This window comes from Carcharodon carcharias, chromosome 1, assembly GCF_017639515.1.
Source record: "Carcharodon carcharias isolate sCarCar2 chromosome 1, sCarCar2.pri, whole genome shotgun sequence".
Taxonomy (NCBI): Eukaryota; Metazoa; Chordata; class Chondrichthyes; order Lamniformes; family Lamnidae; genus Carcharodon; species Carcharodon carcharias.
The window spans coordinates 1746079-1764244 of NC_054467.1; the positions used below are offsets into that span (position 1 = coordinate 1746079).

General features: G+C 46.9%; 1 protein-coding gene across 3 annotated transcripts in view; it reads left to right on the forward strand.

Annotated features, from left to right (window-relative positions):
- The first annotated feature begins 377 nt into the window (after nucleotides 1-377).
- The window catches only part of LOC121280788 (ubiquitin-conjugating enzyme E2 D2-like), a 41312-nt gene continuing 23523 nt past the window's right edge, over nucleotides 378-18166 (forward strand). Inside the window, exons 1-5 of one of the 3 annotated variants that reach the window (XR_005943710.1) lie at nucleotides 378-844; nucleotides 7515-7578; nucleotides 10347-10378; nucleotides 10460-10537; nucleotides 17387-17492. Coding sequence is in view for 2 of the 3 variants with exons in the window: in XM_041192989.1 (XP_041048923.1) it covers nucleotides 821-844; nucleotides 7515-7578; nucleotides 10347-10378; nucleotides 10460-10537; nucleotides 17387-17492 (304 nt within the window). In the remaining variant the exon portion in view is untranslated. The remainder of the gene's footprint in view (nucleotides 845-7514; nucleotides 7579-10346; nucleotides 10379-10459; nucleotides 10538-17386; nucleotides 17493-18166) is intronic. The other 2 variants (XM_041192989.1, XM_041193000.1) reach the window with 2 other exon arrangements.

Genomic DNA, 18166 nt, shown 5'->3' on the forward strand with positions numbered 1-18166 from the left:
GGGCCGAAGGGCCTTTTTCTGTGCTGTGGACCGCTATGACTCCATGAGGTACGTGGATACCCGTCACAGGTGTGCGGACACTGGCCGGACAATATGCCACACGGCGGAGCTCGGACACTCGGAGCTGTTCGGCGCAGACTCAGTGAATGCGATTTGTTTCGGATCAGCAACTGCTGATCAGGAAACAAAGTAACAAAGGGGAGCGCGTGCCCGTGCGGGAGGGCGCGCCCAGCCTCCTCGTGCCCGACCTGCCTCCTCGCGCCCGCCCACACGGAGCAGTCCCGGATAATATCGCGAGGTTTTACATTCCCGGGTACAGCCGCGTCTCACCGCGGGCCTGCTCCCTGTAACCCTCCACACCCGCTCTGTGAAGTGGGCTGTGCGAACTCTTTCCTAGACGGTGAAGAGGGCGGAATGATCCGACGCTGTGGGGGGAGGGGAATGTAGTGCCGGCGGCCGCCATCTTGTGGCGAGAATCAGGGTCTCGGAGTCCGGGGACCGAGCGGACACCGGGCGGGAACCGAGGCGGACAGGCCTGGACTGGACACCCGGGGGAGGGAGGGGGAGAGAGAGAGAGGAAACAGAACCGGGCATCACGGAGTCGGGCATCGGGGTGAACACAACCGGAGCCGGGCACTGGAGGGGGGGTGGGGGGGGGGTTAACCGGAGCCGCCGGGCGGGACAGGAGCCGGCACCGGGGGACGGAGCCGGTCAGCACAGCAACCGCCGCCCGCCCGCCCGCCTGCCTGCCTGCCTGCCTTCAGCCTCCTTTCCCACTGCTCCGACCCCCCTTAGCGGCTGAGGCCGGCCCACCCGCGGGATGGCGCTGAAGCGGATTAACAAGGTAACTGGGGCCTAGGCGATGCTGAGCGCCCCCCGCGCGCCCCGAGGCGCACCCGCTGCCAGGCCGGCGGGATCTGACTGCGCCCCCCCTCCCCTCCCCTCCCCCCCGGTCACTTTACTCACTCTAACTCGGGGAGTGCTGCCCCCACTCTCAGGGCCGCAGGGAGCCGGAGACACTCCCGGTGTGTGTGTGTGTGGGCCCCGGGAGCCCGGGGCTAACAAGGTGGTATGGGTTCGGTCAGAGCCCCCCCCCCCCTCCTCAATTACCCGGGCCCAGGGAACGTGGCCTCGGGCTAGCGTCAGTGCTGAGGACGGGGAGACTGCGGCCTCAACATGGCGGCCCCGTCCCTGAGGCCACCGGGTACCCCCTCTCACCCTGCCCGCACCGGGTACCCCCTCTCACCCTGCCCGCACCGGGTACCCCCTCTCACCCTGCCCGCACCGGGTACCCCCTCACCCTGCCCGCACCGGGTACCCCCTCCCTGCCCGCACCGGGTACCCCCTCTCACCCTGCCCACACCGGGTACCCCCTCCCTGCCCGCACCGGGTACCCCCTCGCACCGGGTACCCCCTCTCACCCTGCCCACACCGGGTTACCCCCTCCCTGCCCGCACCGGGTACCCCCTCCTGCCCGCACCGGTACCCCCTCTCACCCCTGCCCACACCGGGTGCCCCCCTCTCACCCTGCCCCACACCGGGTACCCCCCTCTCACCCTGCCCACACCGGGTACCCCCTCCCTGCCCGCACCGGGTACCCCCTCTCACCCTGCCCACACCGGGTGCCCCCTCTCACCCTGCCCACACCGGGTACCCCCTCCCTGCCCGCACCGGGTGCCCCCTCTCACCCTGCCCACACCGGGTACCCCCTCCCTGCCCGCACCGGGTACCCCCTCCCTGCCCGCACCGGGTACCCCCTCTCACCCTGCCCACACCGGGTACCCCCTCTCACCCTGCCCACACCGGGTACCCCCTCCCTGCCCACACCGGGTACCCCCTCTCACCCTGCCCACACCGGGTACCCCCTCTCACCCTGCCCACACCGGGTACCCCCTCCCTGCCCGCACCGGGTACCCCCTCCCTGCCCGCACCGGGTACCCCCTCCCTGCCCGCACCGGGTACCCCCTCCCTGCCCGCACCGGGTACCCCCTCCCTGCCCGCACCGGGTACCCCCTCCCTGCCCACACCGGGTACCCCCTCCCTGCCCACACCGGGTACCCCCTCTCACCCTGCCCACACCGGGTACCCCCTCTCACCCTGCCCGCACCGGGTACCCCCTCTCACCCTGCCCACACCGGGTACCCCCTCTCACCCTGCCCACACCGGGTACCCCCTCTCACCCTGCCCACACCGGGTACCCCCTCTCACCCTGCCCACACCGGGTACCCCCTCTCACCCTGCCCACACCGGGTACCCCCTCTCACCCTGCCCGCACCGGGTACCCCCTCTCACCCTGCCCGCACCGGGTACCCCCTCACTGAGCCCACCAGGTACCCCTTCTCACCCTGCCCGCACCGGGTACCCCCTCCCTGCCCACACCGGGTACCCCCTCTCACCCTGCCCGCACCGGGTACCCCCTCTCACCCTGCCTGCACCGGGTACCCCCTCTCACCCTGCCCGCACCGGGTACCCCCTCTCACCCTGCCTGCACCGGGTACCCCCTCTCACCCTGCCCGCACCGGGTACCCCCTCTCACCCTGCCCGCACCGGGTGCCCCCTCCCTGCCCACACCGGGTACCCCCTCTCACCCTGCCCGCACCGGGTACCCCCTCTCACCCTGCCCGCACCGGGTACCCCCTCTCACCCTGCCCACACCGGGTACCCCCTCTCACCCTGCCCACACCGGGTACCCCCTCTCACCCTGCCCGCACCGGGTACTCCCTCTCACCCTGCCCGCACCGGGTACCCCCTCTCACCCTGCCCGCACCGGGTACCCCCCTCTCACCCTGCCCGCACCGGGTACCCCCTCTCACCCTGCCCGCACCGGGTACCCCCTCTCACCCTGCCCGCACCGGGTACCCCCTCTCACCCTGCCCGCACCGGGTACCCCCTCTCACCCTGCCCGCACCGGGTACCCCCTCTCACCCTGCCCGCACCGGGTACCCCCTCTCACCCTGCCCGCACCGGGTACCCCCTCTCACCCTGCCCGCACCGGGTACCCCCTCTCACCCTGCCCGCACCGGGTACCCCCTCTCACCCTGCCCGCACCGGGTACCCCCTCTCACCCTGCCCGCACCGGGTACCCCCTCTCTCCCTGCCCACACCGGGCACTTACACACTTTTTTTCTCTCTCTCTTTGTCTTTGTCTCTCTCACTCTTTCACTCTCAATCTCTTTCTCTTTCAGCCTGCCCACACTGGGCACTCTCTCTTACCCTGCCCACACTGGGTACACACACTCTTTCTCTTACCCTGCTCACACCGTGTATACACTCCCTCTCTTTATTTCTTAACATGCCCACACTGGGTACATACTCTTGACCTGCCTGCATTTTGTACATGCTCATTTATTAGCATTTTAGAGTGGAGCTTTTGCGTAATCTTTTTAATAACATGTCACTTTTTTTGTGTGAACAATGAAATCCAAATTGGAAACACAGTACAATATTTTCGTATCTCAATGCAGTGTTTTGCCTGAGATGAAAGTAGGCTGACTGAAATATAAAGCTGAAACAAGCAGCAACTGTAAAGAGAAATGACATTTTGCATGTATTCTCTTTATCAGTAAAGATTTTGGGGATTTGCATTGATAAAACACTGCTATGGTTCCTCGTGTACATATTCCTTAATAATGTCAATTTGGGAAGGAAATGTTTTATTTTCATCCATATGTCCAAATGATGGTATGAAAACTTGGAGCAAAGATTTTGCTGCTGCTCTGTGTGCGAATTAGTGTAATTGTATATTACCAATTTGATTCTGATGTTATGTGAAACCTTTATGAATGAAATTTTGTCTAAGGATGCTCAAATCTTCATACAATGTTTGGATCACTTTTGTAAAATGCAGCCTGAAAGTGAACTCCACTGTGTTTTCTATAGGCTGATAAGATTTTGCCCAGTGACATTGGAACAAATTGAAGTACCCATCTTAACAATCATTAGATCAGTGGCCATTCAACTGTTGCCAATTGCGCAGAGGTTACACTGGAGTCAATAAATTCAGTAAACCTCAATTGTTGTTGAAGTACGGAGTTTTGTTAGATTATGCAAAGAGCTAGTTAAGTGCCGATTAAGAGATTGAATGGTTTGTAGCAGAGAGATTAGGAATTTTGGATTAACATTGCTTTGAAACACTGACATTGATATCATCGAGGAAAATTCAGAGCAAACGTTTGATCATTTCTAATTGAAAACAGTCCCAATTTGGAATGCCTTATTTATTTTGATTGCTTTTATGCAAGTTGCTTACTCATACGAGCAATTCATTCAGTGTGAACTGAATTTAAAGCTAAGCATCAAATAGATAGTTCTTTGTACTATTCCCTTATACAAAACTCAAGTAACCACAATTTGTGCCATGCAGGATGATAGAAAAGGACAATCATGGGATAAAACTGAGCCTAGCTGACTGGCCCCTCTGAATGTATCCCAACCAATTAAGCAATCAAAGTACAAGGAAGTTGCACTTATGCAGTACAGTGCTGTGCCTAGCTAAAGGAGGTGACAAAAGTAAGGTTGTGCAACATAACAAGAAATAGGAGCCAGCCTTGTGGCCCTTTGAGCCTGTTTGGTCATTCAATAAGTTTGATGTTAAACCTCTAGCTTAACTCCATATTTCTGTCCTAACCCCATAAACCCTTGATTCCCTTAGTGCCCAGAATATGCTGATCCAAGCCTTGACTATCCTCATCACTAGAGAATTCTAAAGAGTCATTGAAGAAATTTTCATCTCAGTCTTAAATGGTCAACCCCTTCTCAGGCAATGATTTCTAGTTTTAGACTCCCTAGTCAGGGGAGCATCTACCCAGTCAAACTTTCTATGAATTCAGTACATTCTTCTAAATTCTAGAGAATATAGATCCACTCTACTTGATCTCTTCCAGCCCCCTCATCACAGGACTCAATCTAGTGAATAACACTTAGCACCGAGCCACGTGGAGATATGAACAGCTTAGTCAAACTGTAAGCTTTAAGATGCAACGTAAAGGAGGAACGGGTTAGAATCGCGGAGAGTTTTAAGGAGATAAGGAGGAGGATTAAGTACCATGATGAGAGTTTTTAAAATGAGGTTGCCGGACTGAAAGCCAATGTAGGTTAGTGAGCTTTGGGTGAATGCAATGTTGTGTAAGTTAAGAAGCAGATAACAGAGTTTTGGATCAGATTAAGCGTATGGCCAGTGGAAAGTGGAAGGCCAGCTAGGAAAGTGTTGCTGTAGCATTGTTGGAGTATTTGTGAATGGGAATAGAATCACATCCTTGGCATAAGAACATAAGAAATAGGAGCAGGAGTACGCCATTTGGCTCCTCAAGCCTGACCTGCCATTCAGTAGATCATGACTGTTCTGCCCCAGGTCTCTCAACTCCTCTTTCGTGCCAGCTCCTCATAGCCCTCAACTCCCCAATATTTCAAAAATCTATCTACCTTCTCTTTAAATACTTTCGGTGATCTAGCATCTACAACACTTGGAGGTAGAGAATTCCAGACATTCACCACCTTCAGAGAAGAAATTCCTTCTCATCACAGTTTTAAATGTGTCCCCTTATTCTGTAACTATGTCCCCTAGTTCAAGATTCCCCCACTAGTGGAAATATCTTCTCAACATTTACCCTGTCAAACCTCCTCAGAATCTTATGTTTCAATAAGATCACCCCTCATTCTTCTAAACTCTAATGAATAAAGGCCTAACCTGTTTAGCTGTTTTTGATAAGTCAACACCTTCATTCCAGGAATCAGCCTAGTGAATCTCTTTTGAACGGTCTCCAATGCCAGTATACCCTTTCTTAACTGTACAGTACTCCAAGTGCGGCCTCACCAACACCCTGTACAGTTGTAACAAGACTTCCCTATTTTTAAACTCCAACCCCCTAGCAGTACAGGCCAAAATTCCATTTGCCTTCTTAATTACTAATTCATTTACCTGCATGCTAACTTTTTGTTTCATGCACAAAAACACCCAGATCCCTCCGTGCTGCACTTTTTTGGAATCTCTCTCCATTTAAATAATAGTCTGCCTTTTGATTCTTCCTACCAAAGTGCATGACCTCACTTTCCTACATTAAACTCCATCTGCCAAGTTTTTGTCCACTCACTCAACCTGTCTATATCCCTTTGCACATTCCTTATGTCCTCATCACAACATGCCCTTCAACCTATTTTTGTATCATCAGCAAATTTGGATATGTTACACTCTGCCCCCTCCAAGTCATTAATATAGTTAGTAAATAATCGAGCCTCTAGGACTGATCCTTGTGGCACTCCACTAGTTACATCTTTCCAACCTGAAAAGACCCATTAACCCTGACTGTCTTCTGTGTGTTAACCAATCCTCAATCCATGCTAACACATTACCCCCAACACTGTGAGCTCCTATCTTGTGCAATAACCTTATATGTGGCACCTTATCGAATGCCTTTTGGAAATCCAAATACACTACAGTCTACCGATTCCCCTTTATCAATTCTGCTTGTTATATCCTCAAAGAACTCTAGCAAATTTGTCAAACATGATTTCCCTTTCACAAATCCATGGTGACTCTGATTGTGTTAAGCTTTTCTAAATGTCCTGCTATTTCTTCCTTAATAATGGACTCTAGCATTTTCCCAATGACAGATGTTAGGTTGATTGGCCAATAGTTTCCTGCTTTTTGTCTCCCTCCCTTCTTGACATGGTTATTGCCCTCTCTGTTGTGGTTATGTTACTGGATTTGTAATTCTAATCTCACCATAGTAGTTTGAAAACTTAAGCGAACCATACAGCACAAAAGGAGTCTATTCATCCTGTCTTAACTGTGCCAGCTTTTTAAAAGAGATGCTGAATTAGTATCACACTCCAATTATTTAGCTTTAATTTTGTTCCCCTTTTGAATATCAATATTGAATCTGCTTCCACCGCTCTTTCGGACAACGGATTCCAGTTGGTTTGTTTGGTGTAAACAAAAATCATTTCCTGGTGGTTCCTTAGCCAATTATCTTAAACCTGTGCCCTCTGGTTACTGACTCTCCCATCAGGAGAGACTTATTTTTGCTATCTATTCTTAACAAATCCCCTCATAAATTTTGAGTACCTCTATTAAATCTCCCTTTTATTTTCTCTGCTCTGAGATCAATCCTTCTCTAGCCTCTCCACATAACTGTCCTTCATCCCTAGTACCATTCTTGTAAATCTCCTCTGTACTCTCTTCAAAGACCTTCTGAAATTGTGTTCAGAGTTGGATGCTAGTTGAGATCTAACCAGTGATTGATAAAGGTTCAGCATAACTTCATTGCTGTGAAGGAATTCAGTTTTTAAACAAAATGCAAAAACTTGGAAATAAAGTAGATATCAACAAAAAAAAAGTGACCATGAAGTTGTTGGACTACTGTAAAATTGTGGATTTTGTGCACACATTTGCATTGCCTAATTGTCACCAGTTTGCAGAGTGTGTGTTTGTTTTAGATGGTGGGGGGTGCAAATCTCATTCCAAATAACCACTGTTTCATCCATGAAATTGTAACGGTTTTCATTTTAAAATCTAGGAACTCAATGACTTGGCTCGTGATCCTCCAGCACAGTGTTCTGCAGGCCCAGTTGGAGATGACAGTGAGTGTTTTAAATGAAATGGTACACAATTTTTTTAACAAAAGGAAATGTTTCTTGGTGTGACATTTGTGTTCTTTGAGCTCCATTTAAAATGGAAGTTGCTGGTTTCCTATGGAAGGAAACATCAAATACACAAGAGCATTGGCATGATTGCATCAGGTGTTCTTTGCTGTCCATTTATAAATGACCCCATTGTGAGCCCTCGACTTGTCAGCAGCAACTGTATGCAGTTTGAATACAGGTATAGTTTGGTTTCCAAGTTTCACTAAAGAATAGAAGTTGTTTGCCTTTAAAGATCTGCGGAAGATATAGAAGCTTTTTTACAGTCTTGGCTAAGTTTTGCTGTTTAGTCAACATAGTTACCTCGAAGCAAAAAACCTTAGTTTAAGGAGATCTTCCTTTGGCCTTGGCATCAGTCAGTGTTAGATTTTTTTTTTAAGATCTCTAAATACCATGTGCTTGGATAACTTGTGTTGAATTTTCTCCCAGGGAAGCTAACTGATTCCATTATGGACTATTTCTGGATATATTGCCCTCCTTTCCACAGTAGGGCAATATAGGAGAATTTGGACCAATTTGCACCAGTTGTTTCCAGATCAGATAGATTACAGAACACTGCTGAATACATTGTAGGCATATGTGCTTTTGGGTTTCTCGGTACAAATTGTTAAATAAATAATCATCTAATTCAGGAAAGTGTTTCTGTGTCTCTAGGAAAAAATTTTTAACAGATAAAATAAGTGGGACATTCACTTCTTTACAGTTGTTACTTTGGTGACATCACACATGGAGCACTGTATGATTTTGGCCTCCATTTTTTAAGAAAGGATATACTTGTGTTTGAGGCAGTACAGTGAAGGTTCACTAGATTGATCTCTGGGATGAGAAAGTTTCTGACAATGAAAGGCTGAATAAACTGGGTTTATATTGTGTAGATACACCATAGTGCTGTTAGGGAGTGAGGTCCAGGCTTCTGACCCGGCGACTGAAGGAACAGCGATATATTTCCAAGTCAGGGTGGTGAATGGCTTGGAGGGGAACTTCCAGGTGGTGGCCTAGAACACATTTTTCCTCGCTGAGTAAATATACTTCAGCTCCTCATTAATGTTTTATCATGCCTGCTTTTAATTTCTAGCAGTGGATCTTGGTGCTATTTAATGGCACTCAGGAGAGGAATGGTTCTTTCTCTGAATTAAAACTAATGTTTCAGTAAATAAAGTGCCTCCAATCCAGAGCTACAAGGTGTAATTATGACATGGATCTTAGTGTCGAGTTTTATTTTTTCCTTCTATAGTTAATGGCTCCCTCTTTATGGAATTCATAGAATGAGGAAATTATACCTATCATCAGTATTATTTCTATTCATGTAGTCATAATACAGGTAGTGTCTCAAATCCAGCCATCCGAAAGCAGGAGATATCCAAAAACCGGACATTTTCTACACTGCCGTGCATGAATTTTAATTCTTAATAAATTCTTAATTCTCTAAATGGTCCGAGTAACACTAGACTCTAACCAACCTGGATCTGCCCACCCTGGCCGAGCTTGAACCGCCTGACCCATAAACCAGCTGAATCTGAAATCCGGCACGGACTCGATCCCAAGGTTGCCAGTTTTGAGACAGTCTGTACTGCAGAAGGCGCCCATTGACTCAGTGCCAGCTCTCTTTAGAGCAATGTGGTCAGTCCCCTTGCCCTGCTCTATCCCTGTAGCCCTGCAAGCGTTTCCCTTAAGTGTTCATTCAATTTCCTTTTGAAATTATTAATCATTTCCACTTCTAACCTTATAGGCAGCCGGTGCCAGGTCATTATCACTCGCTGTGTAAAACAAAAGAGTTCTTCCTCGCGTGCTTCCTGTACCCCTCACCCAAAACTGTAAACCTGTCCCCTCGCCCTTCTACCATCACCTAATGGGAACAGCTTTTCTTCATCTACCTTACCTAAACCTGTCGTAATCTATATGCCTCTATCAAATCTCCCCCGAGTCTCCTTTGCAAGGTAAACAACCCAGTTTCTCCAGTCCAACTTTGTAGCTAAAATCCTTCATCACTGGAGCTATTCTGGTAAATTACCTCTGCATCTTCAAGGATCCTCACATCCTTCTTAAAGTGTGTTGACCAGAACTGGTTGCAATACTCCTGTATAAAGGCAAAACACTGCGGATGCTGGAAATCTGAAACAAAAACAAAAATTGCTGGAAAAACTCAGCAGGCCTGACAGCATCTGTGGAGAGAAAGACAAGAGTTAACGTTTCAAGTCCATATGACCCTTCAGAACCCCAAGGAAGAGTCATACGGACTTGAAACGTTAACTCTGCCATACGCCTGTTGTGGCCTAGCCAGTGTTATCTTTGGCTTTAGCTGGAGCATTTGAAAGTAAGATGTTGGAAGATTAGTTTTGTAGGTTTAGACCTAGCACAACCCTGTGCTTTCTATATTTATGCTGCTAATATTTGATTCTGACGTTAGTTGATATTCTGACCTGGTGGCTAGAAAAGATGATCCCTTTTGGGTGCCAACCATTTAGGGAATGTACAATAACTCAAGTTAACGTAAACTCGGGGCACTGGCTTTCAGACTTTGGCATGTTTCAGTGATATGTGGTCTACAAATTGCTATCCCTGCCTTTAAACTAAGCATTGAATGTATGATACGACTGTACAAATTCATTAGTTGTTTCCCTTCACCCCTCTATATTTGCTAATGGAGCATGTAAGTGTCCAAACTGATTTGTATTTCATACTAATGGCCAGTATTTCTTTCTTTTTAGTGTTTCACTGGCAAGCCACAATCATGGGACCTGTAAGTATTTGTTCAAAGTTTGAAACCTAAGTGTTTATTGCTAAGGGATTGTAAAATTAATTCTTATTTCTCTCTCAACAGAATGACAGTCCATATCAGGGTGGAGTCTTTTTCTTGACAATTCATTTTCCTACAGACTACCCTTTCAAACCACCCAAGGCAAGTATAGCTATTGACATCCATCATTATTGGTGGTCAAACTGTTCCTTAAAATGTGACAAAATCAGTGTTTAAGCCCGAGCATTGGAGTAAGGAGGGATAACAAGAAGGGCAGATGTGGTGGAGGGCATCAGTGCACATCCATTACCACCAAGCCAAGGGATCAATCCTGGTTCAATGAGTGCAGGAGGGCATGCCAGGATCAGCGCCAGGCAGAATGAAGTATCAACTCGATGAAGCTATAACACAGGACTACTTGTGTGGCAAACAACATAAGCAGCAAGCGATAGAGCTAAGCAACTCCACAACCAACAGATCAGGTTTAAGCTCTGCAGTCCTGCCACATCCAGTCGTGAGTGGTAGTGGACAATTAAACAACTCGTCGGAGAAGGAGGCTCCACAAATAACCCCTTTCTCGATGATATAGGAGCCCAGCACATCAGTGCAAACGATAAGGCTGAAATATTTGCAACAACCTTCAGCCTGAAGTGCTGAGTGGATGATCCATTTTGGTCTCCTCCAGAGGTTCCCAGTGTCACAGATGTCAGTCTTCAGCCAATTTGATTCACTCCACATAATATCAACAACCACCTGAAGGCACTGAACACTGCAATGACTATGGGCCCTTACAACATTCTGGCAATAGCACTGAAGACTTGTGCTCCAGAACTTGCTGCACCCCTAGCCAAGCTGTTCCGGTACAGCTACAAGACTGGCAACAACCCAGCAATGTGGAAAATTGCCCAGGTATGTCCTGTACAATTCCAACCCCGATAATTGCTGCACCATCAGCTTACACTCTGATGGAAGGGATTATCAACAGCCCTATCAAGCAGCACTTGCTTAGCAATAACCTGCTCACTGATGCTCAGTTTGGGTTCCACCAGGGCCACTCAGTTCCTGATCTCAGTATAGCCTTGTTTCAAACACGGACAAAAGAGCTGAACTCCAGAGGTGAGGTGCAGTGACTGCCTTTGACATCAAGGCAGCATTTGACTGAATGCGGCTTCAAGGAGCCGAAGCAAAATTGGAGTCAATGGGAGTCGAGAAAAACTCGCCATTGGTTGGAGTCATACCTAGTACAAAGGAAGATGGTTGTGGTTGTCAGTCACCTCAGTTCCAGGACAACACTGCAGGAGTTCCTTAGGGTAGTGTCCTAGGTTCAGCCATCTTCAGCTGCTTCATCAATGGCCTCCCTTCCATCATAAGGTCAGAAGTGGGGATGTTCGCTGATGATTGCGAAATGTTCATCATTCGAGACGACTCCAATTCTGAAACAGTCTATGTCCAAACGCCACAAGACCTGGACAGTATCCAGGCTTGGACTGACAAGTGGCAAGTAGAATTCACACCACACAAGTGCTGGGCAATGTCCATCTCCAACAAGAGAGAATCTAACCATCACCCCTTGACATCAGTAGCATTACCATTGCTGAATCCCCCACTATCAACATCCTAGGGGGTTACCATTGACCAGAGGCTGAACTGGACTAGCCATATAAATACTGTGGCTACAAGAGCAGGTCAGAGGCTAGGAATCCTGTGGAGAGTAATTCACCACCTGACTCCCCCAAAACTTGTCCTCCATCTACAAGGTACAGGTCAGGGGTGTGATGGAATACTCTCCACTTGCCTGGATGAGTGCAACTCTTAACAACACTCAAGAAGCTGGACACCATCCAGGACAAATCAGCCTGCCTGCTTGGCACCCCACCCACAAACATTCACTCCCTCCACCACCAACGCACAGTAGCAGCAGTGTGTGCCATCTACAAGATGCACTGCAGGAATTCACCAAGGCTTCTTGGACAGCACCTTCCAAACCCATGACCACTGCCATCTAGAAGGACAAGGGCAGCAGATAGATGGGAACACCATCACCTGGGAGTTCCCCCTCCAAGTCACTCACCATTCTGACTTGGAAATATATCACTGTTCCTTCACTGTCGCTGGGTCAAAATCCTGGAATTCCCTAACAGCACTGTGGGTGTACCTATGCCACATGGACTGCAACGGCTCAAGAAGGCAGTTCACCATCACCTTCTCAAGGGCAATTAAGGATAGGCAATAAATGCTGACCTAGCCAGTGACGTCCCATGAATGAATTAACAAGAAGTTTGTGTCTTTAAGTTTCCCAATGTAGATGCTTGGAAAACAAACCATTTGTGTTTCTTGCAACAAAGCTGCAGTAATGCAGTATCCCATCTCCTGACTTTCACTGGTTCACATCTTGAGTTCCTGAAGAAAATTGTTTCCTCCCATGTGTCTGTATTCTTTAAGAAAGCACTTGAGTTATAGAATTAGCTTTCAAAGATTTGCAATATACCATGATATGATTGTGACATGTATGCACGTTATTTTGCACTTGCTTGTTCGTTATCACGATCTTCACGTGTAGCATCCTTTGACACTTTTGCTAAAAGCAAGAAATTAATTTAGGCTTTGCTTTTTAGTTTTGAAGCAATTTCTTGTTCACCTACTTTCCAAAGACATTGATTATTTTCACTTGCACTGTTGTTCATGGTTGCTGTGAAACTGGCCAGTGACTATTAAGCTGTTTGACAATGGAAGGCATCACAGCTGAACACGATTCTGCCCTCTGCTGCCTTTCTAATAGGAGTTGCTGGCTTACTGTTGGGAGCAGTTCCAGGCACTTTCTAACAAGAATTGCATCACCTGGGATCAGCTGACTAGTACAAGTCTCACCAATGGACATAGCCTAGTGCTGCAGTGAATATTGTCTTTAGTTTAGTAGGTTAATTCTGGAACCATTTTGACTTTATTGATTTCAGATTATTTCTTCCTTGGCAGTACCTACTATAGCAGACCAATCCAGATAGATGAACATTACAACCGGGCAGCAGGTTGCATACTGCAAAATCAGCAAGTGTTTTATAAAGTTATCCACAGCCAGGCTACATTTTTATTTCTGGCTACAGATGTCTATAGATTTCTCAGTTTCCACTCTGTTTTAAGATAGAACAAACTCAATGCCTTCCAAGTTGTCCTAAAGGATTTCACAGCCAATGAAGTACTTCAGAAGTGTAGTCACTGTTTTAATGTAGGCAAACATAGCAACCAGTTACCCACAAACAGAGTTAATTGACTAATCTCTTGTTATGGTAGTTATGGGGTAATTGTGAAGTGGTTTGAAGAGACCTTTTTATGGATCTTCTAGATAGCTTCTGGAACGGAGCTATGTATGGCTGTAAACTGACTGGCTCTTAAATGACTGTTCTGGTACATTTTGGATTTCACATTAAAGAACAAAGAAAAGTGCAGCACAGGAACAGGCCCTTCGGCCCTCCAAGCCTGCGCCGATCATATTGCCCGTCAACTAAAACATTTTGCACTTCTGGGGTCCGTATCCCTATATTCCCATCCTATTCATGTATTTGTCAAGCTGCCTCTTAAACACCGCTATCGTACCTGCTTCCTCCACCTCCTCTGGCAGTGAATTCCAGACACCTCCGTAAAAAACTTGCCCCGCACATCTCTATAGTTTTCTCCTCTCACCTTAAATCAATGTCCCCTAGTAATTGACTCTTCCACCCTGGGAAAAAGTTTCTGGCTATCTACTCTGTCCATGCCACTCATGATTTTGTAAACTTCTATCAAGTCGCCCCTCAATCTCCGTCACTCTAGTGAGAACAATCCAAGTTTCTCCAACCTCTCCTCATAGCTAATAACCTCCAGACCAGGCAGCATCCTGGTAAACCTCCTCTGCACCCTCTCCAATGCCTCCATATCCTTCTGGTAATGTGGCAACCAGAATTGCACGCAATAGTCCAAGTGTGGCCTAACCCAAGGTTCTATTTAGCTGCAGCATGACTTCCCAGCTTTTATACTCATTGCCCCTGCCAATGGAGGCAAACATGCCATATACCTTCCTGACTACCTTGTCCACCTGCGTTGCCACTTTCAGTGACCTATGGACCTGTACACTCCGATCCCTCTGCCCGTTAATGCACTTAAGGGTTCTGCCATTTACTGTATAATTCTTGCCTGTATTAGACCTTCCAAAATGCATTACCTCGCATTTGTCCAGATTAAACTCCATCTGCCATTTCTCCACCCAAGTCTCCAACCGATCTATATACTGTTGTATCCTTTGACAATCCTCTTCACTATCTGCAACTCCTGCAACCTTAGTGTCGTCTGCAAACTTACCAAAATAGCCCAGTTAGATTTCCTCCAAATCATTTACATATACTACAAACAGCAAAGGTCCCAGCACTGATCCCTGTGGAACTCCACAAGTCACAGTTCTCCATTCAGAAAAGCACCCTTCCACTGCTACCCTCTGTCTTCCATGACCAAGCCAATTCTGTATCCATCTTGCCAAATCACCTCTGATCCCGTGCAACTTTACCTTCTGTACCAGCCTCCAATGAGGGACCTTGTCAAAGGCCTTACTGAAATCCATGTATATAACATCCACTGCCCGTCCATCGTTGATCATCTTTGTCACTTCCTCGAAAAACTTGATCAAGTTAGTAAGACACGACCTCCCCTTCACAAAACCATGCTGCCTCTCACTAATACACCCATTTGCTTCCAAATGGTAGTAAATCCTGTCACGAAGAATCTTCTTCAATAATTTCCCTACTACTGACTCACCGGCTTGTAATTTCCTGGATTATCCCTGCTAACCTTCTTAAACAATGGAACAACATTGGCCATTCTCCAGTCCTCTGGGACCTCACCCATAGCCAGTGAGGATACAAAGATTTCTGTCAAGGCCCCAGCAATCTCCTCCCTTGCCTCCCTCAGTACTCTGGGGTAGATCCCATCTGGCCTTGGGGACTTATCCACCTTAATATTCTTCAAGACGTCTAACACCTCTTTTTTGATCTCAACATGATCCAGGTTATCTTCACACACTTCCCTAGACAAATTGACCACTAAGTCCTTCTCTTTGGTGAATACTGATGAGAAATACTCATTTAGTATCCCTCCCATTTCTTCTGACTCCACACACAGATTCCCACCTCTGTCCCTGAGTGGGCCTACCCTTTCCCTGGCTACCCTCTTGCTTTTTACATATGTATAAAAGGCCTTGGGATTTTCTTTAATCCTGGTTGCCAGTGACTTTTGATGACCCCTTTTAGCCCTCCTGACTCCTTGCTTAAGTTTCTTCCTACTTTCTTTATATTCTCCACGGGCTTCATTTGTTCCCAGCTTTCTAGCCCTTACGAATGTTTCCCTTTTTGACTAATCTCTCAATATCCTTCGTTATCCAATGTTCCTGAAACTTGCCATGCTTATCCTTCATCCTAGCAGGAACAAGCCGGTCCTGAATTCTTATCAACTGACGTTTGAAAGCCCCCACATTGATTTGCCCTCAAACATCCGCATCCAGTCTAGATTCCTCAGTTCCTGCCTAATATTGATATAATTAGCCTTCCCCCAATTAAGCACCTTAACCCGAGGACTCCTGTTATCCTTATCCACCAGTACCTTGAAACTTACTGAATTATGGTCACTTTTCCCGAAATGGTCCCCTACTGAAATTTCGACCACCTGGCCCGGTTCATTCCCTAACACCAGGTCCAGTATTGCCCCTTCCCTAGTTGGACTATCTACATATTGTCTCAGGAAGCCCTCCTGGATGCACATTACAAATTCTGCACCATCCAAAACTCCTAGCACTAAGTGATTCCCAGTCAATATAGGGAGAGTTAAAATCACCCACCACAACAACCCTATTGCTTTTACATCTTTCCAAAATCTGCCTACATAACTGTTCCTCAATCTCCTGCTGGCAGTTGGGAGGCCTATAGTAAACCCCCAACATTGTGACTGCACCCTTCCTATTCCAGAGCTCTACCCATATTGCCTTGCTGCATGAGCCCACCGAGGTGTCCTCCTGTCGTACAGCTGTGATATTCCCCTTAACCAGCTGTGCAACTCCCCCACCTCTTCTGCATCCCTCTCTATCCTGCCTGAAACATCTAAATCCTGGAAAATTTATCTGCCAGTCCTGTCCATCCTTCAACCAAGTCTCTGTAATAGCAATAACATCATAGTCCCAAGTACTAATCCAAGCTCTAAGCTCATCTGCCTTGCCTGTTATACTTCTCGCATTGAAACATTTTTCCTGAAAATGACAAATTTTAATATTTTGACACTGCACTATACAATGGAGTAGAGAGTTTAGTTTCATTTTTGTTTCCCAACTTTGAGACAAAGATATTGACATCCCCTTGATGCCTTACTTTGTGGAAGGACAGTTGGAGAGTGCTGACTGACTCACTGAATGAAGTGATTTGCAGAGACCTGCACGTAGAGCTAAAGATTCCAGTAATTTGGTCTGTTGTTCTAAACAGATTGGAACTTGAAGTTCATACTTGTGTATTGAGATTAAAAATGGTTTTGATCCCATTTGTACACACTTTTCTCATGAGTAGGCTGAGACCTAGAGGGCATCTGTAGTTAAAGCTGCTACATGTTTTCTATTTAAGGCTACTGTACTGACCTATCTGCCAGGAATCAACCTTGGTCAATTGGTGGTTAATTGCAAGATTCCCTAGTTCATCATGTCTCCTTCAGTACCTCAGATTACTTCCAATTTCAAAACTAACTTTCTTTAACACTGTTCAATTATGACATGATGTGTGTGGATTATGGCAACTAAACATTTATATAGAGACAACCAAGACTGATTTTTTAGTTTCTGGGTGGTGTTTGACACTAGTTAATGAGCCATCTAAACTTTTACATATATATTGAAGTATTGGCATTGACTGTTTAATTGTTTTTTCTAGAAATTGTAAAAGAGTAAAACTAGCTTGTGTGTGTTGTGGTCTATGTTAGTGCAGATTGAGTAATGTTCTTTTTTTCTTGCAGGTTGCATTTACTACGAGAATTTATCACCCAAATATTAACAGTAATGGCAGCATCTGTCTTGATATTCTAAGATCACAGTGGTCTCCTGCATTAACTATTTCTAAAGGTACAGTGAAACTCACTCTCTTTTTGAAGGATGCAATCTTTAGCACAGCACTTTCCAAGCCAAGTTGCTTCAGTTAGTTCTGATAGTTGATAAGAGTACAGAGATGATCCTGCAGCAATTGGCTAGGTCATCAGCTGCACTTTTTAGGCATTGCCTGCTAATTTCTAGTTGTGAAAAGAAAATGAATTGTTAATGGAGGAAATGAGTTAAAGTTCTGGAAACAGTGGCTTCCTGGTAATTTTTCTGCATTGCCTGTATTTTAATAGGCAAATTGGGAGGGTCAATTAAACCACGAACTGGGATACAACAGCAACCTCACGTTGGCTATGAAAGCAGGGCGAAGGTTGCCTTTGGTTCAGGCAAATCCTTCTTAAGGAAGCCAGGGTGTCTGCAGCCAAGCTGGAGAAAGCCCAAGAGTTGGCCATGTACAGAATTGGAACGTCCAATCTATTGACAGCTGGTTGTCTTGAGTCTATGGTGGAAATTCATTTTATTATCCAAAGTGCATGGACAGTGCAAGGAAGTAGGACATCAACAGAAACAGTGTTGTCCTGTGGATGTGAGGTTGCACTGTGCAATGCATGGAATTGAACAAAGTCAGCCACTCAACTATTTTAGTTTTACATTGAGATCCTGCAGAAATTGTTGCCTCGGCTAGTGCCCCTTGTACAGCA